Below are 18,997 nucleotides of genomic sequence, written 5' to 3' on the forward strand. Positions count from 1 at the left end.
AAAATTTTATCTTGTTGAACACTGGAGCTGCTGGTCTACCATTGCTTCAGTCAGTTAGTTTGTTTTTGTTATTGTGCGATCCAAACTAAACTTAAAAAGACTAAAGTCACACAATGACACAAAGAAATTACCTGATGGAGGCTGTTGCAAATGGATGTTTTGATATAGTTGCTGTTGTTAAATGTGGTCGTCTATCAATTTCTCAAAAATTTTCTCTGCTTTTGGATTCTCCGTTCACCGGATGCATTTGAGAAAGACTACATTTTCTTCAATGTAACACAATGTGAGTGACTGATGTACGAATGGTCACCTGGGGGGGGGGGTTAATGCATTCCTGTAAGACCAGACTCCGCCACTAACAATGAAGCCAAGGCAATAATAGGCAACTCAAAAAGTGTCCTCATAACAGATGGTTTCTACCTTATCCTTTTCATCTTTCTATCCTGATGATCAGTTGATCCACATCAAATAACACAAACACACACACGCAAACCTGCCTAGAAGAGAGAGGGAGTGTTGATCTTAAAAGGGTGGAGCCTCATTGAGTCACCATTGCTGGACTCCCCGGAGGGAAGAGACACGCGTTGCCTGGGGTCGCACTGGGGTTTCTTCTCAGCAGGTGGAGATAAACCCACCCGAGGGCTTTTGATCTCTACAGTGCTGTTCCTCAGAGCGACAGTCCCTTGTGTGTGTGTCTCTACAACACACACACAAACTCACACACAAACAATTTCTGTTTATAGCTGCAAACTTTCCTTGCTTCTGTTGGGTATTGTAGCTTGTTTCACAATTGAAAGCGAATACCGCAACAATCTAAGTTTGGCTGAATGTAAATTATACAGTTCATTATGAAATGTATGATTGCAGGTACTTTCATGCTCATTATACCATAAAGGTCACTTCTCATCCAGGCAGCTGAGGAAATCTGTAGAAAAGAGGTTCAGAGGGGGCAATATGCTCCATTCTCTCCTTGTGAAATGAAATTGTCACTCCATCCACCCTGCTTGGAAACAATAATGAGGCTGGGATACATCACGCCCCACAGGAGATGATTAACCTGGGAAATGTACACCTTGTTAACAATCCTTCATTTCTCTCTCGGAGCAAGGACAGACCAGAAAAGGACAGTGCAGAGCAGAGGGGAAAAACTGTCTTCAAGGAGTGAGCTTTGACTTATGTGAGGAATAAAAAGAAAGAAGAATGAGAATTCAATTCCATCTTGTTTCCCCATGGGGTTCCTCATATTACTCATACAGCAAAGAAGATAGGAAGAAGAGAGGGAAGGACAGGACAGGAAAGAAAAGATGTGTCAAGGATGAGGACTTTGAGAGTGGAGGGTTTCTTTAGGGGAACAGACCAAGAGGATGTGAAATAACAAAAGCAAAGATGGAGAAGAACCAGTTGAAGTACAATGCAATGGGTAGCAACAACCACATACAAAATGTACACAAGGAAGTGGGAAAAGAGAAGACAGAGCAGGAACAGACAGCGAACGAGCACAGCACCAGACAGAGAGGAGAGAGGAGGGTAGATATAAGGCAAATGACAAAGGGAGAGTGGGTGGAGGAAGAATATAAGACAGCCTATGGCGTAGACCCAGGGCTATAAGGCGGCGAGGGAGGAGGAAGAAGAGAAATGGTGTCTTTGATGAGGAAAAGCAGGTTAGGTGCAAAAGGACCAAACGCTCTCCATGGTGAGATGAGGTGAGCAGAGATTAGCGATGAAAAGAAAAGAAGGTTAAGTGGGTGGACAAGTCGGTGGGACAGTGTCACAGGAGACAGGAAACAGCGATAGAACTCAATTAGAAGAAGACGCAGGAGGTGAGGGAGAGGGCAAACACCCATGAAGAATTAAGCTGAAGGTTGATATCTTAGTCATCTCTCTCATAAGAAGCGAGACAGTGAGGTGTACGCTTGAAAACAGTGGTAGAGGAATCCAATCCGATCCCTGTGCTCTTGTCCAGCCCTGTTCTGCCTGAGCTCTGCTTTGCAGGGGGCATCTTTGAACCTTGATCTTATCTCTGCTTTCCTCCTTCACTGATCCTCTCCACCTGCACGTCCTGTTGTGATGGAGCATGTGTAACAGCTCTCCTCCACCGTTGCCTGGCACCACAGCAGCTTTCATCAGCTTAGCCCCTTGCAACAGCAGCAAACTTCTGACAACATCGCAGGGTGTTTTTTGCCCCGATTTTCCATCCCTGACACACTCCCTGTCTAATCTAATGTAATCTGTCCATCTATCAGCACGTAGAGTGTCTACCCTTGCCAGGAAATCCTGTGTGGCTTTTTATTTTTCTTTTGCTTTTTCTTGTTTCCCTTTTCCTTTTATATGTACAGGTTTTTTTTTTCCATTTCATCATGAAGTATCTGTTCATTTAAAGCTCTGGTTTACTTGTGAGCTTTGATCCTACTACACTCTCATTTCCTCCATTAGCATATCTCATACACACACACACACTTGCACATCGAGGGAGAAAAATATTGGTAAGCTGATGTAAATAATTGTTTTGGTTTAACTTCAGCACATCGGCTTTGAGATGGTGTGTAATTTGCCTAACTACATTGTCATTACTTTATAAACACCTGGACTGTTGTGTTTTTGTTAACCTAGAATGAGCCATATATGTCTACACACCAAGCAGGTCTCCTCTATGAGGTCTGCCATGTTGCTAGCAGGGTCAGGGTTAGGGTTAAGCCTGATTTATGGTCCTGCATTGACTCAACGACGTCGCTACATTGTTGCCGTGACACCGTCGTGAATCCTTCTTCTGAACTTCTCCATCACTCCGTTTCATCGCGGTGCAATTCACCGCCAGAGCGGTAGGAGGCTGCATTCCTTTCCTGAGTGGTTGACATCGTCTCTAGTTGATTCTTTGTTTAGCTTCCGGCTTTTCCGGTCACAGAGAAATGAACGCAGAGCATGGACAGACGGCTCCGGCCGTATCCGTATTGAACATTGAGCATAATGGCATATATATAATGAGCCTTAATACTGCAACATCTACATCACAACAGAAGATGTTTAAAGATGGCGGGGATGGTGCAATCTGGAAATACGGAACTGGAAATGCGTTGCTACCAAGCAAACCAATCACAGCCCTGCCGGTCTGCGCTGGGTCTGCGTCGCCTCGACGTGCAGTTACATTTTTGGGGAGGTGCACGTCAGGCTACGCCGGGGGCTACGGCAAGCCTTCTGCGTAGCCCCATACCCTACGACGTAGCGACGTCGTCGATTCAACACAGGACCATAAATCAGGCTTTAGGGGGGTTAGCCCAGAATAGACAAACCAAACACTGGCTCTAGACAAGCCATTCGTATTTTTGCTTCGGCCACCATACTTCTTCACACTGGGCACACTGGAGAAGTCTAAGTTCAGCAACCTCACTTCTACTCGTAAGTGCTAATATCGTAGGCAACTGGACTTGCTTGAGTTTCTTGAAGACGTTTTGCCTCTCGTCCAAGAAACTTCTTCAGTTCTAAATGACTGGTAGAATGAATAAAGAATGAAGAAGCTTCTTGGATGAGACGCAAAACGACTTCAAGAAATGTCAGCAAGTCCAGTTGCCTACGATATTAGCACTTACGATTACCATGACCTGGATGACTGAGAATCTTCACCGACAACCTCACTTCTAGATTTGACTAAATCCAACACATTGGACCTTTAAAGTCCAAGCTTGAGCCTCTAGGGTGTTTTTTTTACCATATTGGCTGAACAGACTCATAGCCCTCTGTAGAGCTGAAAAAATCATTATATTTTTCAATTAGTCAATCAACAGAACATTTTGATAATTTACAATTTTGATAATTTATTAATCGTTATAAGTAAAAATGCCAAACATCTGATGGTTCTGGTTTGAGGATTTGCTGATCTTCTCTGTTTCATATGATTGTAAATTGAATATCTTTGGATTTTAGACTGCTGGTGGAACAAACAAGCAACCGGATTGTCATTTTAGGGCTCTGGGAAATTGCGGTGAGCATTTTTCACTGTTTTCTTTCATTTAATCAACCAATTATCAAACATTGTGACAAGATTCTAAATATACTAAAGGTAAACAAGCAGGTTTTATGGTAAAACTGTGTTTTAACGGGCCAAATAAGACACTTGATCTCAATCAAACTAATGATGCATTTCAATACTGTAGATCAAAGTGAAGAGATTAAACCTCCAAAACAAGCAAGAAGTGAAACTGGCTGCAGTTTAGAGCTGGCAGGGCATCACCGAGCAAGATACCAAATGCCTGCTGATATCTGTGTGCCGTAGACTTCAGACAGTCATTGACAGCAAATGATTTGCAACTAGATACTGTATGTGATTGTTCTACAATTTTCTGTCCCCACAAATTGGTTGTAAACAGGGTTGGAGTGCATATGCTGTTCATCTGATGTGGGTTAGAGGTATGATCAGGCTGCAAAAATCAGGCCTGACCCTACTACATTAACCCGCATAGCTTCTGTCCAAGCCTGACTGGAGCCCTTACCATGGCAGTGGTTTTGGGCCTGGGCCTGAATAAAAACACAAATTTCCACAGTTAAAAAAATAAATAAAGAAAAAAGTTTTTCAATAATGCAACATTTATTAAAAGCTAAAGTCAACTAAAGTCTTTTCAGTGCGGTAAAAGACATATGTGGCACAATCTCACAAACACGACCCAATTTATGCCCGGTCCAGCCTGGCACAAACCCAGCAGGTCGGGATTGGGCTTTATCAGGTTCAGGCAGGAAATCAAAGATCCAATGTTGGTGTACAAAAAGCCTTAATAAAGCTGGGAGTTCACAGTTTGACCTGATAGTTATTGTTTCATTTCAAATCCAGTGCTGTGCTGGAAAATGTGTCTCTGTTGTAATACTTTTGAACTGCGCTGTTTCAACATTGTTATTGTTTTTTTTTTTGTCGTTGTTGTTTTTTTCGTATTTTATAGTAGTGACATGAATGTGATTGTATTATGACAATTTTAAATATTTGTAAGTAGTAAGATAATTTTGCATAGAATAGCTGGTGTTTATCTGTTAATGATTTATTAAGAATTTTTAAAAGAGCGTTGACGTTTCCTTTGCAGCTTTGATTCTGTTCTGAGAACTTAATATCCTGTCTCAAAATGTGATTCTGTTCTTTTGTCTGTCCCTCTGAATCCAAATTTCAAAGGCAATGACAGTCAGAGGACAAGGAACGAGAGTCACAAAGCAACTTGAGAACAAGCCGCAGTACATGTCACCTTTAATAGCTATCTGGCAATCAATGTTATCAAGGCACAATGAGAGAACTTCTGAAGAGGCCAGTCAAGTGTATCCTTCACACGGACTGCAAAATGATACACTGTGGTGAGGAGAAAACTCAAAAATCATTAAGACTCGAGCTAAACACATGAAAAGTAATTTAGCAAAGAGGAACACAAATAGAGCCTCACCAACGCCGAGTCTTAAAGAGATATTTACCTAACAGCAACACAAGCAGCCCTATAATGAGTTCAACTGACACCAAACATCAATCGATGGTGCCATTACCGTGGCTTTATTGCGTTGTATGGTGTTCCTGCTATTTTGTCCACCTGGAGTATGTCCCCACTCTGTTATTGGTTCATTCGCTCCATTCTTCTGTTCACCAGCCCAGCAAATTGAAATCTATGAAAGTTATTAGACTTCGATCACTTTCTGTTTTTCATTCTGTGTTGCCGTAAACTAGACTGTATTTCATCATCAGTGCCTGAACAGATCCACACCGGGCTTATAAACACACAAACAGAGATACATACAGTTCATGCAAGCATACATACAAATTTTATTTAAAATACCGTTGTCAGGGTGACTTTGGTTCGGTGCTGTAGGGTATGATACATATTTTTTTAAGGACACAAGTAGCGTTCCTCGTCTTTAATCTCCCTTCACACCGTGCACATACGCATAAAAATGCGTCAGCTCAACCTGTCGTAACTACGTCGAGCTAAGAGGAAAGCACTTTCACACTGATGCATTTTAGCACAGTGTCTACGTACCATGTTAGCTGCTCATTCAAAAGAAGGTCTTGAAAGTGAATGTGTTGTGTGTGTGGTCGGAGATAACCAGGTGCTCACACATCAACTGTGCAAAGAGATGAGAGTCAGAACGCAAGCTTTCATGTGTGCCCAAGAGATACACTCAAAACCTTCCAGAGAGGAATCACACACACACAGGTTCACACACACGCCCACATACACACACCAGCGTACAGGTAGATAAGTCTTAAAGCTTACATAAACTGCTACACTGTCATGCTAGCACCTGACCCAACGATTAAAAGGGATCAGAATAATGATGAGAAGTGTGAGAGAGTAAAAGCTGCTTACAGCTGCTGCTTCTCCCAGAGCGAACGAGCTGCAGCATGACAAAGTCTGGGCTGAGAGGAGTGTTCAGGGACAACATCATCACCATCATCATCACCCTTTTAACCTTCAAATCCACGCAAACACTCAGACACAAGCCCAAAAACTGTGCTGGGCTGTTGTTTTCAACAAAAAAATCACCTCCATCTGCTGGTCAAAAAGCTTATTAAAAACTCTGGCATTGATGTTTGTGTAGCTGGCTGGATTTGAGATTTGAGTAATACAGAGCCAGCAGTGTGTTCCCTGCCTACTTTTGTACAGCGATGAGTGCTGCAGCCGGCATGATGCTCATTTTTATTTTTAAGTTTGCAGATGATTCACAATTATTGTTAGTCACTTGGCATTTATGTGAAATGTTTCATGCAGGAGTAGTCATTCATTCGATACCTAAGGCAGATGGAAAAACTACCTGTGATGGATGAAAAGCAAAAGTTTAAGGGCAAAACAGGTCTAATTTGGAAAAAATGTCACAATGGCTTTTTTCTTCTCAGAAAACTGACTAATTTTCCCAAGAACAGATTGATGAGCAGGTTTCATGATGTCAACAGAACACTTAAGTATTTGTATTTGGTATTGGTGTGATCGTGAAGGAATACTTGACACCACTTATTATGTTTCATTCATGAAGAAAAGTTTGTTTTCTCACATGCCTCCATGGTGAACGGAGGATGCAAAAAATTGAGAAAATTTTTGATGAGTTAAAGTAAAGGGAGATTGTGTTTCTTACTAATACGTGGCCCGCCATTTACTTCATTTGACCCTTCGTTAAGTCCTGCGCCCGGGCTCAGACCAGGGTCCGACAACAACACAGCTGTGCTCCATCATTCTCGGAACCCATCGGCTGTATTCTGCGTCTGACTTCCGGCAGACGACGATACAGCCGATGGGGGCAGACCCCCGATTTTGATTTTGGCGGAGGAGGCGAATTTCCGCTTCCGTTTATATGTAAGTAAATATGCTGAACCATTGCGATGGATTTAGAGTTTGCAGTGAAGCCAATTATGTTCCGCCTCGTTAGTTCACCGCACAGACCGTGTAACCTGGCAACAACTGCAGCCGGCTCAAACGTGATTGGTCAATATCAAGCGGACTACAAAACCGTAGCCTAAAACCGGAAACCAGGGTTCTTCATTCACTGAATGTAGAGTCTGTTTATAGAGACTAGTGCTCCATTGACTCTAATGCAGTTGTTTCAGATTTCCTTCATTTTCAGGCTGGTTTTGTGGATTTGGAGCTAAATGTTGTGCCTGGGGCACAAATGTATACACATGCTGCTTTTGCTTTTTAATGATTATAACAGTGAAACAAAGACCAACCCTGCTGTACAGGAACCAGTGAAGGAAAGCAGGGAAACTTGCTGTTATTCAACCAGCTGTGTGTCATCGCATTATGTGCAGATGATCCCTGCCTGTCCAATGGCAGAGGTCCAGGTGCTGGCAACGGCACAAGGGTGGAGCCAAACACCATTCATCTGCACACACTACGATGCCACATAGCTGGTTCAATATCAGCAAAGTTTCCCTTTATATTCATTGTCTTGTGTGGCGATCAGCAGTGATGTGGTGGTTCACTTTTACACTGTGATCTGTAGCCTATAGTTCGGCTTTAGCTTCTAACTATCTTTGTCTTTTTAACCTGTTGTTGCTGCTGAGTCAGTTTGACATCCTGGATATATCCTTCAAACACAGTCTGTAGACCCCTCTGTCTGCTTCTCTCTGGAGTCACTGTTTCATGTTTCCAAAAATATGATATTATTTCTTCAGGGAGTGCAGTTAGTTACAGTGTGGGCTCCATGCTTACTCTGACAGCTTGTTGGACCATCACAAAGGGGCGGGGCTTAGCGAAAGGTCAGTTCCTCAAGAGTTTCCTCCATTTTTGGATCCTTTGTTCACCATTAAGACATACCAGAGAAACAGTTTTCTTCACAATTTCTGCAAAGCACAGAATGAGTAATTGATCTAAAAGTGATCATTCCTTGGGTGAAGCATTCCTATAATGTCATCTTAGCCTCTTCCCTACTCTTCCTTTTACACTGCAGTTTGAGGCCCTGACGCATCAAACCCACATACATAACACAGCTTGACAAAGACCGACTGACGCATCAGCTCGCCTCAGCTCCCGTCTATTGTCATAATTTGCGCTACACACTGCAAAACGCAGCTGTGAAGACCTCAACCAACGACGAGCTGGTGTGCATGAGAGAATGTAATGTAAGTGATCAATTTTTTCTACTCCAAATAACACTGGGACAAGAGAAACTGGCCAACCGCAAACGGGCACTTTGGGAGACAGCAGTGCCAGTCAAACTGCAAGGCGGCATTTCCCATACACTGCTGAACAGCTGAGTGTCAGCTTGGTGTGTCAGAGCCATTAGGAACCTCTAAGCCAATGAGATAGAAACAGATCACCAATCAGTCATATCTACAGCTTTGCTTTGCGTGGAAACGAGGAGATGATGGGGTGACAATGCTGCTAATTGTGACACTAATGATATCAGTGATGTTATTTGATCAATTACCTGATCTAATCTTGGTAAGCTTACCAGTATTTATGCTCGCAGAGTTTTCTTTTTTGGACTTTGTTGTATCCACATGCTCAATGCAATGCATTTTTATTGCATTTTGACAAGTACTCCTTTTGATGCCTATGTCTTGTTCCCACTGTGACAAACCACTTGCCCAACTGGGACAAATAAAGCTGAACTTTGAAGATCAAGGAAAATTGCATGTTGCTACACAAGCAGACTGGTAGCAAAGTGACTTTTTTTTTTACATCATTTTCCTGTATGGGCTGGTTAAAAAAAATAGTTACATCCAGGGCACCACACTGACCTTGCAGCTATCTCATCTAGCCTCCTCAAACTCATAACAAAAAACTCTTTTCTTAAACTTCAAAATGGCTCAAGGCCAAACAAAATTACTTTGGCTTTGAGGATAAATCTGGTTACAGTCTGTGTTGAAAGGAAATGTTGCAATTGCTTTTTCCCCTTCAACTGTTGGAGATTGTGTTTGGTCTGTATGTGTTGTGGAGAGCAGCACTCTAGGTGAATTATAGGTACATAAAGCTCTGAAGTCAAGCAAATGACAAAATTGGGCACACTACCCATCATCATGCAGGCAAAAAAGTAGACAAATAAGATCCTGGTTGTGTGTTATTTCCTGGATTCCATTAACACTTTGATGTTTTTCTGTGCGCTTTTTCTCTTATGTCTATTACACACAGAAAGAGAAACTTAAAGCCAAAAACTTAATATTAAAGGGTTAGTTTAGATTTTTTTTTTTTAAATTGGGGTTGTATGATGTACTCATCTACAGTCAGTGTATTACCTACAGTAGATGTCAATTGGTATGCTCCCAGTTTGGAGAAGCAGACAGGAGTACCATCACGGATGCTCCGCAATGTACTGCTGTGGATGGGGGTTTAGCAACAATTGTCAGTCCAAGTGGACGCTACAGTGAGAATATTTTCACCACTTTTTCATCATCCAACAGCCCTTTCCTTGTTAAGTATCTAATACAACCGCACTTCAAAAACTCTGACCTACCCCTTTAACAGTAGGTAATGAACTTTTCAATGAATGCTATAGAAAAGGAAACAGTAGAGACTGTCAGTTTAAAGCAAGACTCAGAGCCTACCAGACTGTACTCAAACAGTGCTGCTTTGGGCTACATTTAAATGTCAGCATGCTAACATGCAATGAAGATGCTAATATGCTATGCTAATATGTTTAGCAGTTGTAAGTTTACTATGTTTACTATTTTTGTTTAGTGTGTTAGCACGCTAACATTTGCAAATTAGTACAAATGACAAAGTACAGCTGAGGTTGATGGGAATGGCAGCAGTTTAATAATTAGACCAATTTAAATTTTGACGTGATGATACCGTTAGACGAAAAGTCAGGTCATCATCAAAGTTATATTGTTTATTGTTGAGAAATCTCACTTAGACCCAAAAAATGTCAGCCTCATGGTGGCGCTAGAGTTAATGTCAGGGGATCACCAAAGTATTTGGGATTTATTGTCCGGGGACCATGAATGTCTGCACCAAATGTTATTGGAGTGAACTCAGCAGTTGTTATTTGTGATATTTCAGTCTAGACCAAAGTGGTGCACTAATCGACCAGCTGACAGATCACTAGAGGCAACCTGCTAGCACGGCTACAAACACAAAGCCTCTTGGATGTCTTCTTGGATAAGAAAGTAAGACAGACTGAGAGCAAAAAGACTTACTGATGAAAGAAGTCTCTCCCAGGTATCCTCTCCGCCTGAGCACTACTTCCAGGAACTTGTCCTCCTCGTCCACCACGTAGTACTCTTTCTCCAGAGAGATCCAGGACCAGTCCAGACGGAACTGCTGTCCTTTGAGCTTGTTCCCACCTGGACAAAATATATGAGAACATATTTTGTCAGTCCTGATTGTGAACAATTTTTTGTTTCATGAAAATAAAGTCCCTCATACTTACTTGAATGGCCAAATTTGTTGCTTTAAAAAAAAGTGTGCAACACTCAGAGCATTAATAGAGTGCTCCAGGATTGACGTTTTTCTTAAGTTACCATTGTATTGGTTCCCTCGTCAAAAAGCCCATGGAATTTTCCATTGCATTTTGGATTACTGCAGAAAATAAGCTCAACGGCTAACAAACATTTATGATGCTTACCCATTTTGTTCAGAAAAATAATCTTCATAAATTAACACAACTTTATGATTATTGAAACCTAAATGCAATCGCCAGAAGTAAAAATGTTAGGCTATAAATAAGCAACACTACGGTCACATGATTTAATGTCACCACTACAACAAGCCACCTTGACCTTGGACCTTGTTTCAACCAAAAACTCATTCAGAAAAACCCATTGAATTTGAGACGAGGGAAACCCTAGTGCTAAAATGCTAACTCATTTCCAGGTTTTATGACCCATTCCTGGGACACTCTATAGCAGCAAACAATCACACTCCCTCTGTGTGTGTTGTGATCCAAGCTTCTCTGTTTGTTGTTGTGGTAGACGGTCAGGCCACGTGTGCATGTGAGTGCATGAGTCCCTGTGTGTGTTCCGTTTGTTAGTTAATTGTTGCCGCTCTGTACCGCGCTCATTTGGCAGTTATAACACTGTCCGGCATCATGGAAGTGTAACGCTCACCCTCTGGTTCACCTCCACGTTAACACTGTTAGTTCTGTCAGCACCGTTGCCACTGTTAGCACTGTCTGCACTGTATGCACTGATAGCTGCTAGCCACCGGCTCTGCCACCTCCATGTTGAAAGTCATGTGCAGACAATCCTAGCTCAGACTCTCAATCACAGATATGCTCTGAGTGTCGCATACAGCTCTGTTACATAACCCTTTGGAAGTGTGAACACACTGTCACTGTGGAAATACAGTATGTGTTGGGGTGTGTCTGTGCCTATTTAACAACCAGATGCTGAGTTCAATATTCTGTAAAAACTGGAAAGAAAACTATGAGGGGGAAATTCTGTGACCCAAGGGGGCAATTACCATAAAACTGTAATGAAGAAGAAGTGTTTTAATTATATTCAATGCGCAGTCCAAATGTTCACAACACATCTGCTGCAGAATATTTACAGATTCATAAAAAATGAAACTACACAATTTTGTACCTTTCTCTATCCAACAGTCTTTTCATGCACTCTATAATTAAATTGAGAATTTCAACTTGTTAAACAGTGTTTTCTTCCCGCTAGTGCACATCATCCTGGGGATTTGAAGCATGCCAGCCAATCTGCGTTGTTATGGATTAGTGTGCAGAGTAAATGGTCATATTAGTGCTAGGCTAATAGAACTACTCAATAGCTGCCACTTCAACAAGCAGACAGGAAGGATGCTGCTTTGTGTAGCTAATTTACCCACCTGCAAGGGAAAGGGATTGAGTTCTGCGATAATGAAAGGAAATAATGAGATAGCATTGTAAAACTTGAATAAAAGAAGTGGAGGTGGGAAGGTTTTCTTTTTTTTTCTCTGCTTTTGTGTGCTTTAAACAATGAATAAGTATGCAAGGTATTCCTGTGAGTGCTAAACTAAATGCCTAAGTGTGTGTGTGTGTTTTACTGGCAAAAGGAAATGCAGAGGTGGAGGACTGTTTGCGTAAACGTAAAGTGTAGGCTGTCGGAAAGGAAATCTCATTTGGCTCTATTGAGGACAATTTCAAAGCTGTTTGTTCTTTCAAGTAATTTATGCCTCTTAAATGCTGGAGCAGTAAGGCTGTTAAAAGCACACGCAGTCCAGCGCGTCACCTCCATCACTGTAGAGGTCATAAAGAAAGCAGGGCAGCATAGTTACTCAAACCTCATCGTGCAAAAAAGGTGGTGCTACTCTGTTACTTATCCTGCACTCTGACTCGCTGATAACAAATAAAACAAGAGTATTTCTGTATCCCAATCAATAAGATATCATAAATAGAACCATAAAGCATGGAGATGATACCCTGCGCAACTAAGTGCATATACAGGTTCAGCTCTCTGTTGGATTATATCTCTAACATAGTATGCCGACGTGGTGCTAAAACGCAGCAGAGGTGAAAAGTTCAACACTTTCTGGCTTGGCAGACACTGCAACAACATGCTGAGGTGAGGACACAGCTAATATAATCAGAGCTCATGTATCCTCCAAAAAGCCTGTGGGCCAAGTTCAGGCTCACTTAGCGGTCGCAAATACAAAATCACACACACACACCCACGCAAACACACACAACTTTCTAGTCCCAACTTCACTGCAACCTTCACTTTCATCCCAGCTGCCTGATAGTAAATGCAGCATAAGCTGCCTAAGATCTTAGTGCGTTTGTGTTTGTGTTTGTGTGTGTGTTCCAGTCCTTCTGTGTGACCTCCCACTGAAGGTGAAGAGCTGTGCGCAGCCAATAGGGATCTGAGTCAGAGGGCTTCAGATTGTCTCATTCCTCCAGCCTTTCGGAAGGGATAAAAGACCTCTCACATGTGCTGACCGTACAAAAAAGCAGCTTTGAAATCATCCTCAATAGAGCTAAATTCACTTTACACCCCCTTTCAAAGGCTTTCCTAACAAAAAACTCACCATAAGGGTTGTTTTGAACCAATTAGGGATCATAGTTTCTGCACAGAAAATTTCAAGGATCAGGGCACTCGGAGAAATCTGCAGAGAAAAACTTTGATGCTTCAGTTTGATGCTGCCTTGTGATGTAGGATCTACTTTACAGAATAATCACTGTCAGCAGAAGAGACCATTTTATAGTCATAAATGGGCTTGTCACCATATATGTTCAGTGCTGTGAGTGAACATGAGGATGCCACATGTCATCCACACCATTATATCTTGTTAGGGTCCACATGGTCTGAAAGAGTAGACACTCAACTCCTGTCTAAGATACAGAGTTGAGTCGGTAAAGTCTGAACAATGCAGTCAAGCAAGCTTCGATTTTTTGTCTCTATTAGCTCATTGTTTTGGTGTTTGACCCAAAACTCACCTCATGACTCAGTCTTAATGCTCTCATTTACGTCACTTGCCAAGGAGCAATATATATATATATATTTCCCAGAAGTTAGTGGAGACCTAACGAGAGCAATAAGGGAAGTGAGTATTGGAATATTCCTCAGGTGACCAGAAAAGCAACTCTAAGTGAATGCTAATGTTGCTGCTTGCATGCTGCATGAAGGCATTTTGACATTTATTCAATCTCATTTATTATTACTACTACTTTTTTTGAAAGTTTTAGCTCTAACAGAGACAAATTAAATGCTGCAGTACAATTACAGATCAAACAAAATGCACTGCAGGCTTCTAAAAACAAAACGGAGAAAGTGGCACCTCTATTTGCTGTTAAATAAAAGTTATTTTTGTACAAAGAGAATCAGAGCAAGCTCTCCTACCGCGGTAAGCCTCACAGATTTTCTCAATCAAACCTTTTCTTTCCAGAGATACTATGTATATCCTTGACCCCAAGCAGAAACTGTACGTGAAGGTACAATCATTTGCTCAAAAGCACATCAAAGCAAGTGCTACTGACCTACTTGTGGCTATGAAGTCAAGAGACGTGAGTGTTAAAGCCAAAGTGGAGCTAAACTTTTGGCTTTGTAAATAAGAGTCTGATGTGATTCTGACTTGAGCAAAAGTCATGTAAAGATTTGAGACAAACTGATCTGGGTGAATCAGTTTGTGTCATGATCCTGGGTTTATATTACGGACTTCCTGTTTTATTTTGTAGATTCTCTCCTCATGTGCTGTGTCTAGTTTTACTTCCTGTCTTTGTGTGCTTTCCCGCCTGTTTTCTGTCACACCTGTCTCGTTAGTCCTTCCCTGTTCCCAGAGTCTTCCCTTCACATCTTTTCTGTATTAGTCTTGTTTGCTCCACCCTTGCTGATAGCCAGTCTCCAGTTCCCTCCTTTTGCCCATGTCCTCCTACTCCAGAGGGATATTCCAGAAAGCGGGTTTAGTGAAAACTCTGAGGGGCTGTCCACACCAACGCAGGTATTTATAAAACCATGACTCTTTGCTCACGGTTGGCCTTTCATCCACATGTAACCGCAGTTTTGGGCCCCTGTAACCGGACGTATTTGTAACCGGAGTCCAGGGTGAACTTTTTGGAAAAGTCCGGTGTCAGCAGTCATGTGTGGACAGGATAACCACAGTTATTCTGTCTTGTCTCCATTGTATGATGTCACAGTGTGCGACGTAAACAGAAAACAGCTGTGTTATTACCCGTGTGCGAGAGACGATTGAGGATGGACCTAAACAAAATACTGCTGCTATTTAGCAGCATATCAGCACTTTGTGGCTGTATCGTACAACTAATGCTACTCGACCACATCCAGCAACAGAGGCGCAAGAGTGTGCTATTACGGAGACTGCTCCTGCTGCATAATAGTACACTTGTTGTTGTTTTTCCGGTAATGACGTTTTACTGCCTTCTGATTGGCTACAATGGCCTTACAGTTAGGAGTTAAATTGCCACCTACTGCTTTGGCATGTGTATTGCATTGCTTGATAGTGGAATTTGCGGTGTCATGTGGACGGAGGTATTTTTATTACACCGCTCGTATGGATGCAGATTTTTTAAAACTGGAGGCCAAAAAAGTTTGGTTTTAAAAATACCCGTGCTCGTGTGGACTAGGCCTTAGTGAAAACTCTGAGTATGTTAACCCTGAAATGAGGGAAACTCTGGGTTTTCAGTTCCAGAAAGAGAGATAAGTCAAACTCTGAGTCAATCACCACAATCACTCTGTGAACCTAAGCTTGCTGGCAGGTTTTCTTTAAGAAACCCTGAGTTCACCCTGTCTCTTCCCTACTGCCGAGCCTGAAGCAAGCTGGCAGACAGACATGGGTTGTCTGTATGTAGGAAACCTGATCGATATCGAGGCAGAATTAATTCAAAATGCCTGACGCTGGGAGAGGATCTTCAGACCCCGTTTAGATGTGCTGTCATTCACCAATGAATATCTGTTGAACTGTACCGTTTTTCCATTAGGCTCAATCATTTACCGGCCACACATATCAAATCTGACACACCACAGACGTGCACTCTCATCAGAGCAAATGTTGTGCATCGCGCTGTTTGGTTTTTTTTGAACGGTAGCTTTTTATATGATATTAGTGGCCTACAGTACATAATGACATAGCCACTGAATGAATTTAAGCTACTTTGTTTGATAAATCAAATATGAATAAAACTAAAGAAAGGTACATTGCCCAATAAGGTACACTTATTGGGCATGATAGTTTATAAAGGATTCAAATTTCAAATAAGTCATCAATCATCTATATGTGTTTAAAATAGCTGCTGAAATTAACAAGGCTTCTTTTTTAATATTTTTGGGGGGGCATTTTGCCTTAAATTGACAGGACAGTTTTAAGCGTGAAGGGGGGAGAGAGACAAAGGGAGTGACATGCAGCAAGGTGCCACAGGCTGGAGTCAAACCCAGGCCGCTGCAGCAAAGGCCACATATATGTGACGCCTGCTCTATCCACTAAGGCAGCATCCTGTCAAAGAGGATCCTGCTTGCTAAATTTCATATGCTGCCTCTCTCTCCTTGGCAGCTTTAGCGGTGTTGTTGATCGCTTTTTCTCTCCGGTTGTCACGGTGAATTGAGGTATCGGGGCTCCTCTGATGATGGCTTTTTATTGTGGTTGTGCACTTGTTTAACTCAAGGTGTACCTGCTCAGAGTTGATTGAACTAATTCAAATCAACTGTTCTGGAACCGGATACTCAGAGTTTCCCAGCTCAGGGTAAGTCAGTTCAGGATTAGACTCAGACAGTTTGTTGAACCTCCTACCTGGAATACCCCTCAGCTGTGTCTCGTTCTTGTGATTGGTTTTCTGTGTATATATACCTGTGTGTTTCCCTTTGTTCTTTGTTAGTTCGTCTGTGGGCATTTCTATATTCTTGCCTGTGTTCATCCTGTACTCGTCCGTGTGTTCTTGATGTTGTCCATGCTCCGTATCCTGCCTGAGTTCATCGTATTTTTCTGAGTTGGTTTTCAGTTTAGTTTTTTTTTTCTGCTTTCATTTGGACTTTCAGTAACCTGCTGTACCTGGATGTTTTTCATGGGCTGTGTTAAAGCTCGCTTTTCGTTAACCTCAACTAGCCTGTTAGTCTGCATTTGGGTGCCCCTTGAACTGACACGAGACAGTTTGTGAGCAAACGGACAAGACAGAGTTTACACAAAAAAATGTGTTACAGATAATGATTCTCATACCGTATAACAGCCAAGCAAGAACTAGGCTTTTCTTGGCATGTAGCAGAAACTACCATTATAACACCAACCAACCTCATCACTATTATGACCACTTTACTGGTATTTGTAGCTCTGCTATTTTGTAGGTTGTTGTATGCAATAGTATTCTTCAATATCATGATCACTTGTCTAGTCCAATATCATTTTGTCAATCTTGTGCAATCCTACTTCTAATTGCATATCATATTTGATATAACATTGATTATCACGTCTGTTTTTTTCCACCATTGTGGTTCATTTTTGGTAACTCTTGAACTCTATTAGGCACTGGTTTTGCTTCTGCTTCTTAAGAACACTTCTATCTTGTATATTTTGCCAGATATTTAATACTCTATTGTTCTAAAACTGGGCCCAGTGAGTGACCCTGACCGGGGAACCCAATGGGTGTTCTGGTTGTTACTGGGTGTGGACGTTGGATTGTGGTTACTGTACTTAGTGTAACTGTAGTTTGAAGCATTCTCTAGCACAAGAATTTACTTCTGGATAAGTTAAGTTCTACTGAATTGAACTGAACTCAACTGAATTGAACTGAACTGAACTGAACTGAAATGGGGCGGCACGGTGGTGTGGTGGTTAGCACTGTCGCCTCATAGCAAGAGGGTTTCTGGGTCGATCCCAGGAGGGAGCCCTTCTGTGCGGAGTTTGCATGTTCCCCCGTGTCAGCGTGGGTTATCTCAGGGTTCTCCGGAATCCTCCCACAGCCCAAAGATGTCTATGGTGGTTAATTTGTGACTCTAAATTGAATATGAGTGTGATAGTCTGGCAGCCTATCCAAGGTGTACCCTGCCTCTCGCCCAGTGTCCGCTGGAATAAGCTCCAGCCCCCCCGCGACCCTCAAGAGGATACACGGTTACGAAAATGGATGGATGCACTGAACTGAACTGAACTGTACTGAACTGAATGGTACGCTGTTAATAGTCTGTTCTGCTGCTACTCCAGCAAAAGTGAAATTGAAAGCCAACCCCAGATTCCCCAGACATTTGTCTGCGATTTCCTTGGCTTTCTCTTGGATGCATACTACTTACAGTCTGACACCTGATTGTTACCTTTTCATACAGTCCCAACCTTACCCATGCACTGTGCCCAGGAATGGCCCAACCACAACAACAACAACAAAAGTCCAAGTGGACGTTTATGCCAAATATGAAGAAATTCCCTCAAGGGTTTCTTGGAAACAGCATTAATGAGAATGAGACAAATGAGGCCACAGTGACCTTGACCTTTGATGTTTGACCACCAAAATTAAATTTGTTCATCGCTGAGTCAAAGTGGACGTTTTTGCCAAACCTGAAAACTTAATGTCTCCAGCCAAGGCTATCTCCGGAACAGAGGAATAATAAGAAAATACAGGCAGAGGGCAGAGTCTCTGCAGATAAATGCACCACCGCACACTTCTAGTGGGTCATAAGTGAGGACTGAGAGGGATTACTTTGTATCATAAAAATCCTGCATAGTGTTCCTTTTAATAGCATCAACTTCAAACATATTGCACAGCCACACAATTATTTTCCTTCTTGGCATGATAAAGAAATAGGACTGAAATCTTCAGGCGATAAATACATTATACAGTCTGTCAATAGCCACCCATTGCACACAGCAAATATGGATAGAGCACTCATTCTGCAACCTGACAGCGACCGCAATTTCAAAATTGCCACATTAAATCTTCAGGTCAGATGCTTTTTTCAAATTCTTTTCCAACAGAGACTCACAGTTGTCTAATAAACATAACTCCCATTTATGTGGAGTACACACACTTAAAGGTGGAACTATCATTCACAGGTTTTGGGGATGTGTGAAGCAAGTGTAAATGTGTGTGTGTGTGTGTGTGTGTGTGTATGTGTGGTAGTGAAGTGTGTGTGGTAGTGAAATATGAAGAGAGAATGCCTATTCTGTATGAGGTCACCTCTCTTTGT

The 18,997-nt window shown here is 42.0% G+C and overlaps 1 protein-coding gene across 1 annotated transcript in view; it reads right to left on the bottom strand.

Annotated features, from left to right (window-relative positions):
* Window positions 1–18,997, bottom strand: part of LOC125898717 (FRAS1-related extracellular matrix protein 2-like) — a 77,141-nt gene that overhangs the window by 40,212 nt on the left and 17,932 nt on the right. Inside the window, exon 3 of the mRNA XM_049592598.1 lies at window positions 10,592–10,738. Coding sequence (XP_049448555.1) covers window positions 10,592–10,738 — 147 coding nt within the window. The remainder of the gene's footprint in view (window positions 1–10,591; window positions 10,739–18,997) is intronic.

The sequence above is a fragment of the Epinephelus fuscoguttatus genome, linkage group LG12 (assembly GCF_011397635.1).
Source record: "Epinephelus fuscoguttatus linkage group LG12, E.fuscoguttatus.final_Chr_v1".
Taxonomy (NCBI): Eukaryota; Metazoa; Chordata; class Actinopteri; order Perciformes; family Serranidae; genus Epinephelus; species Epinephelus fuscoguttatus.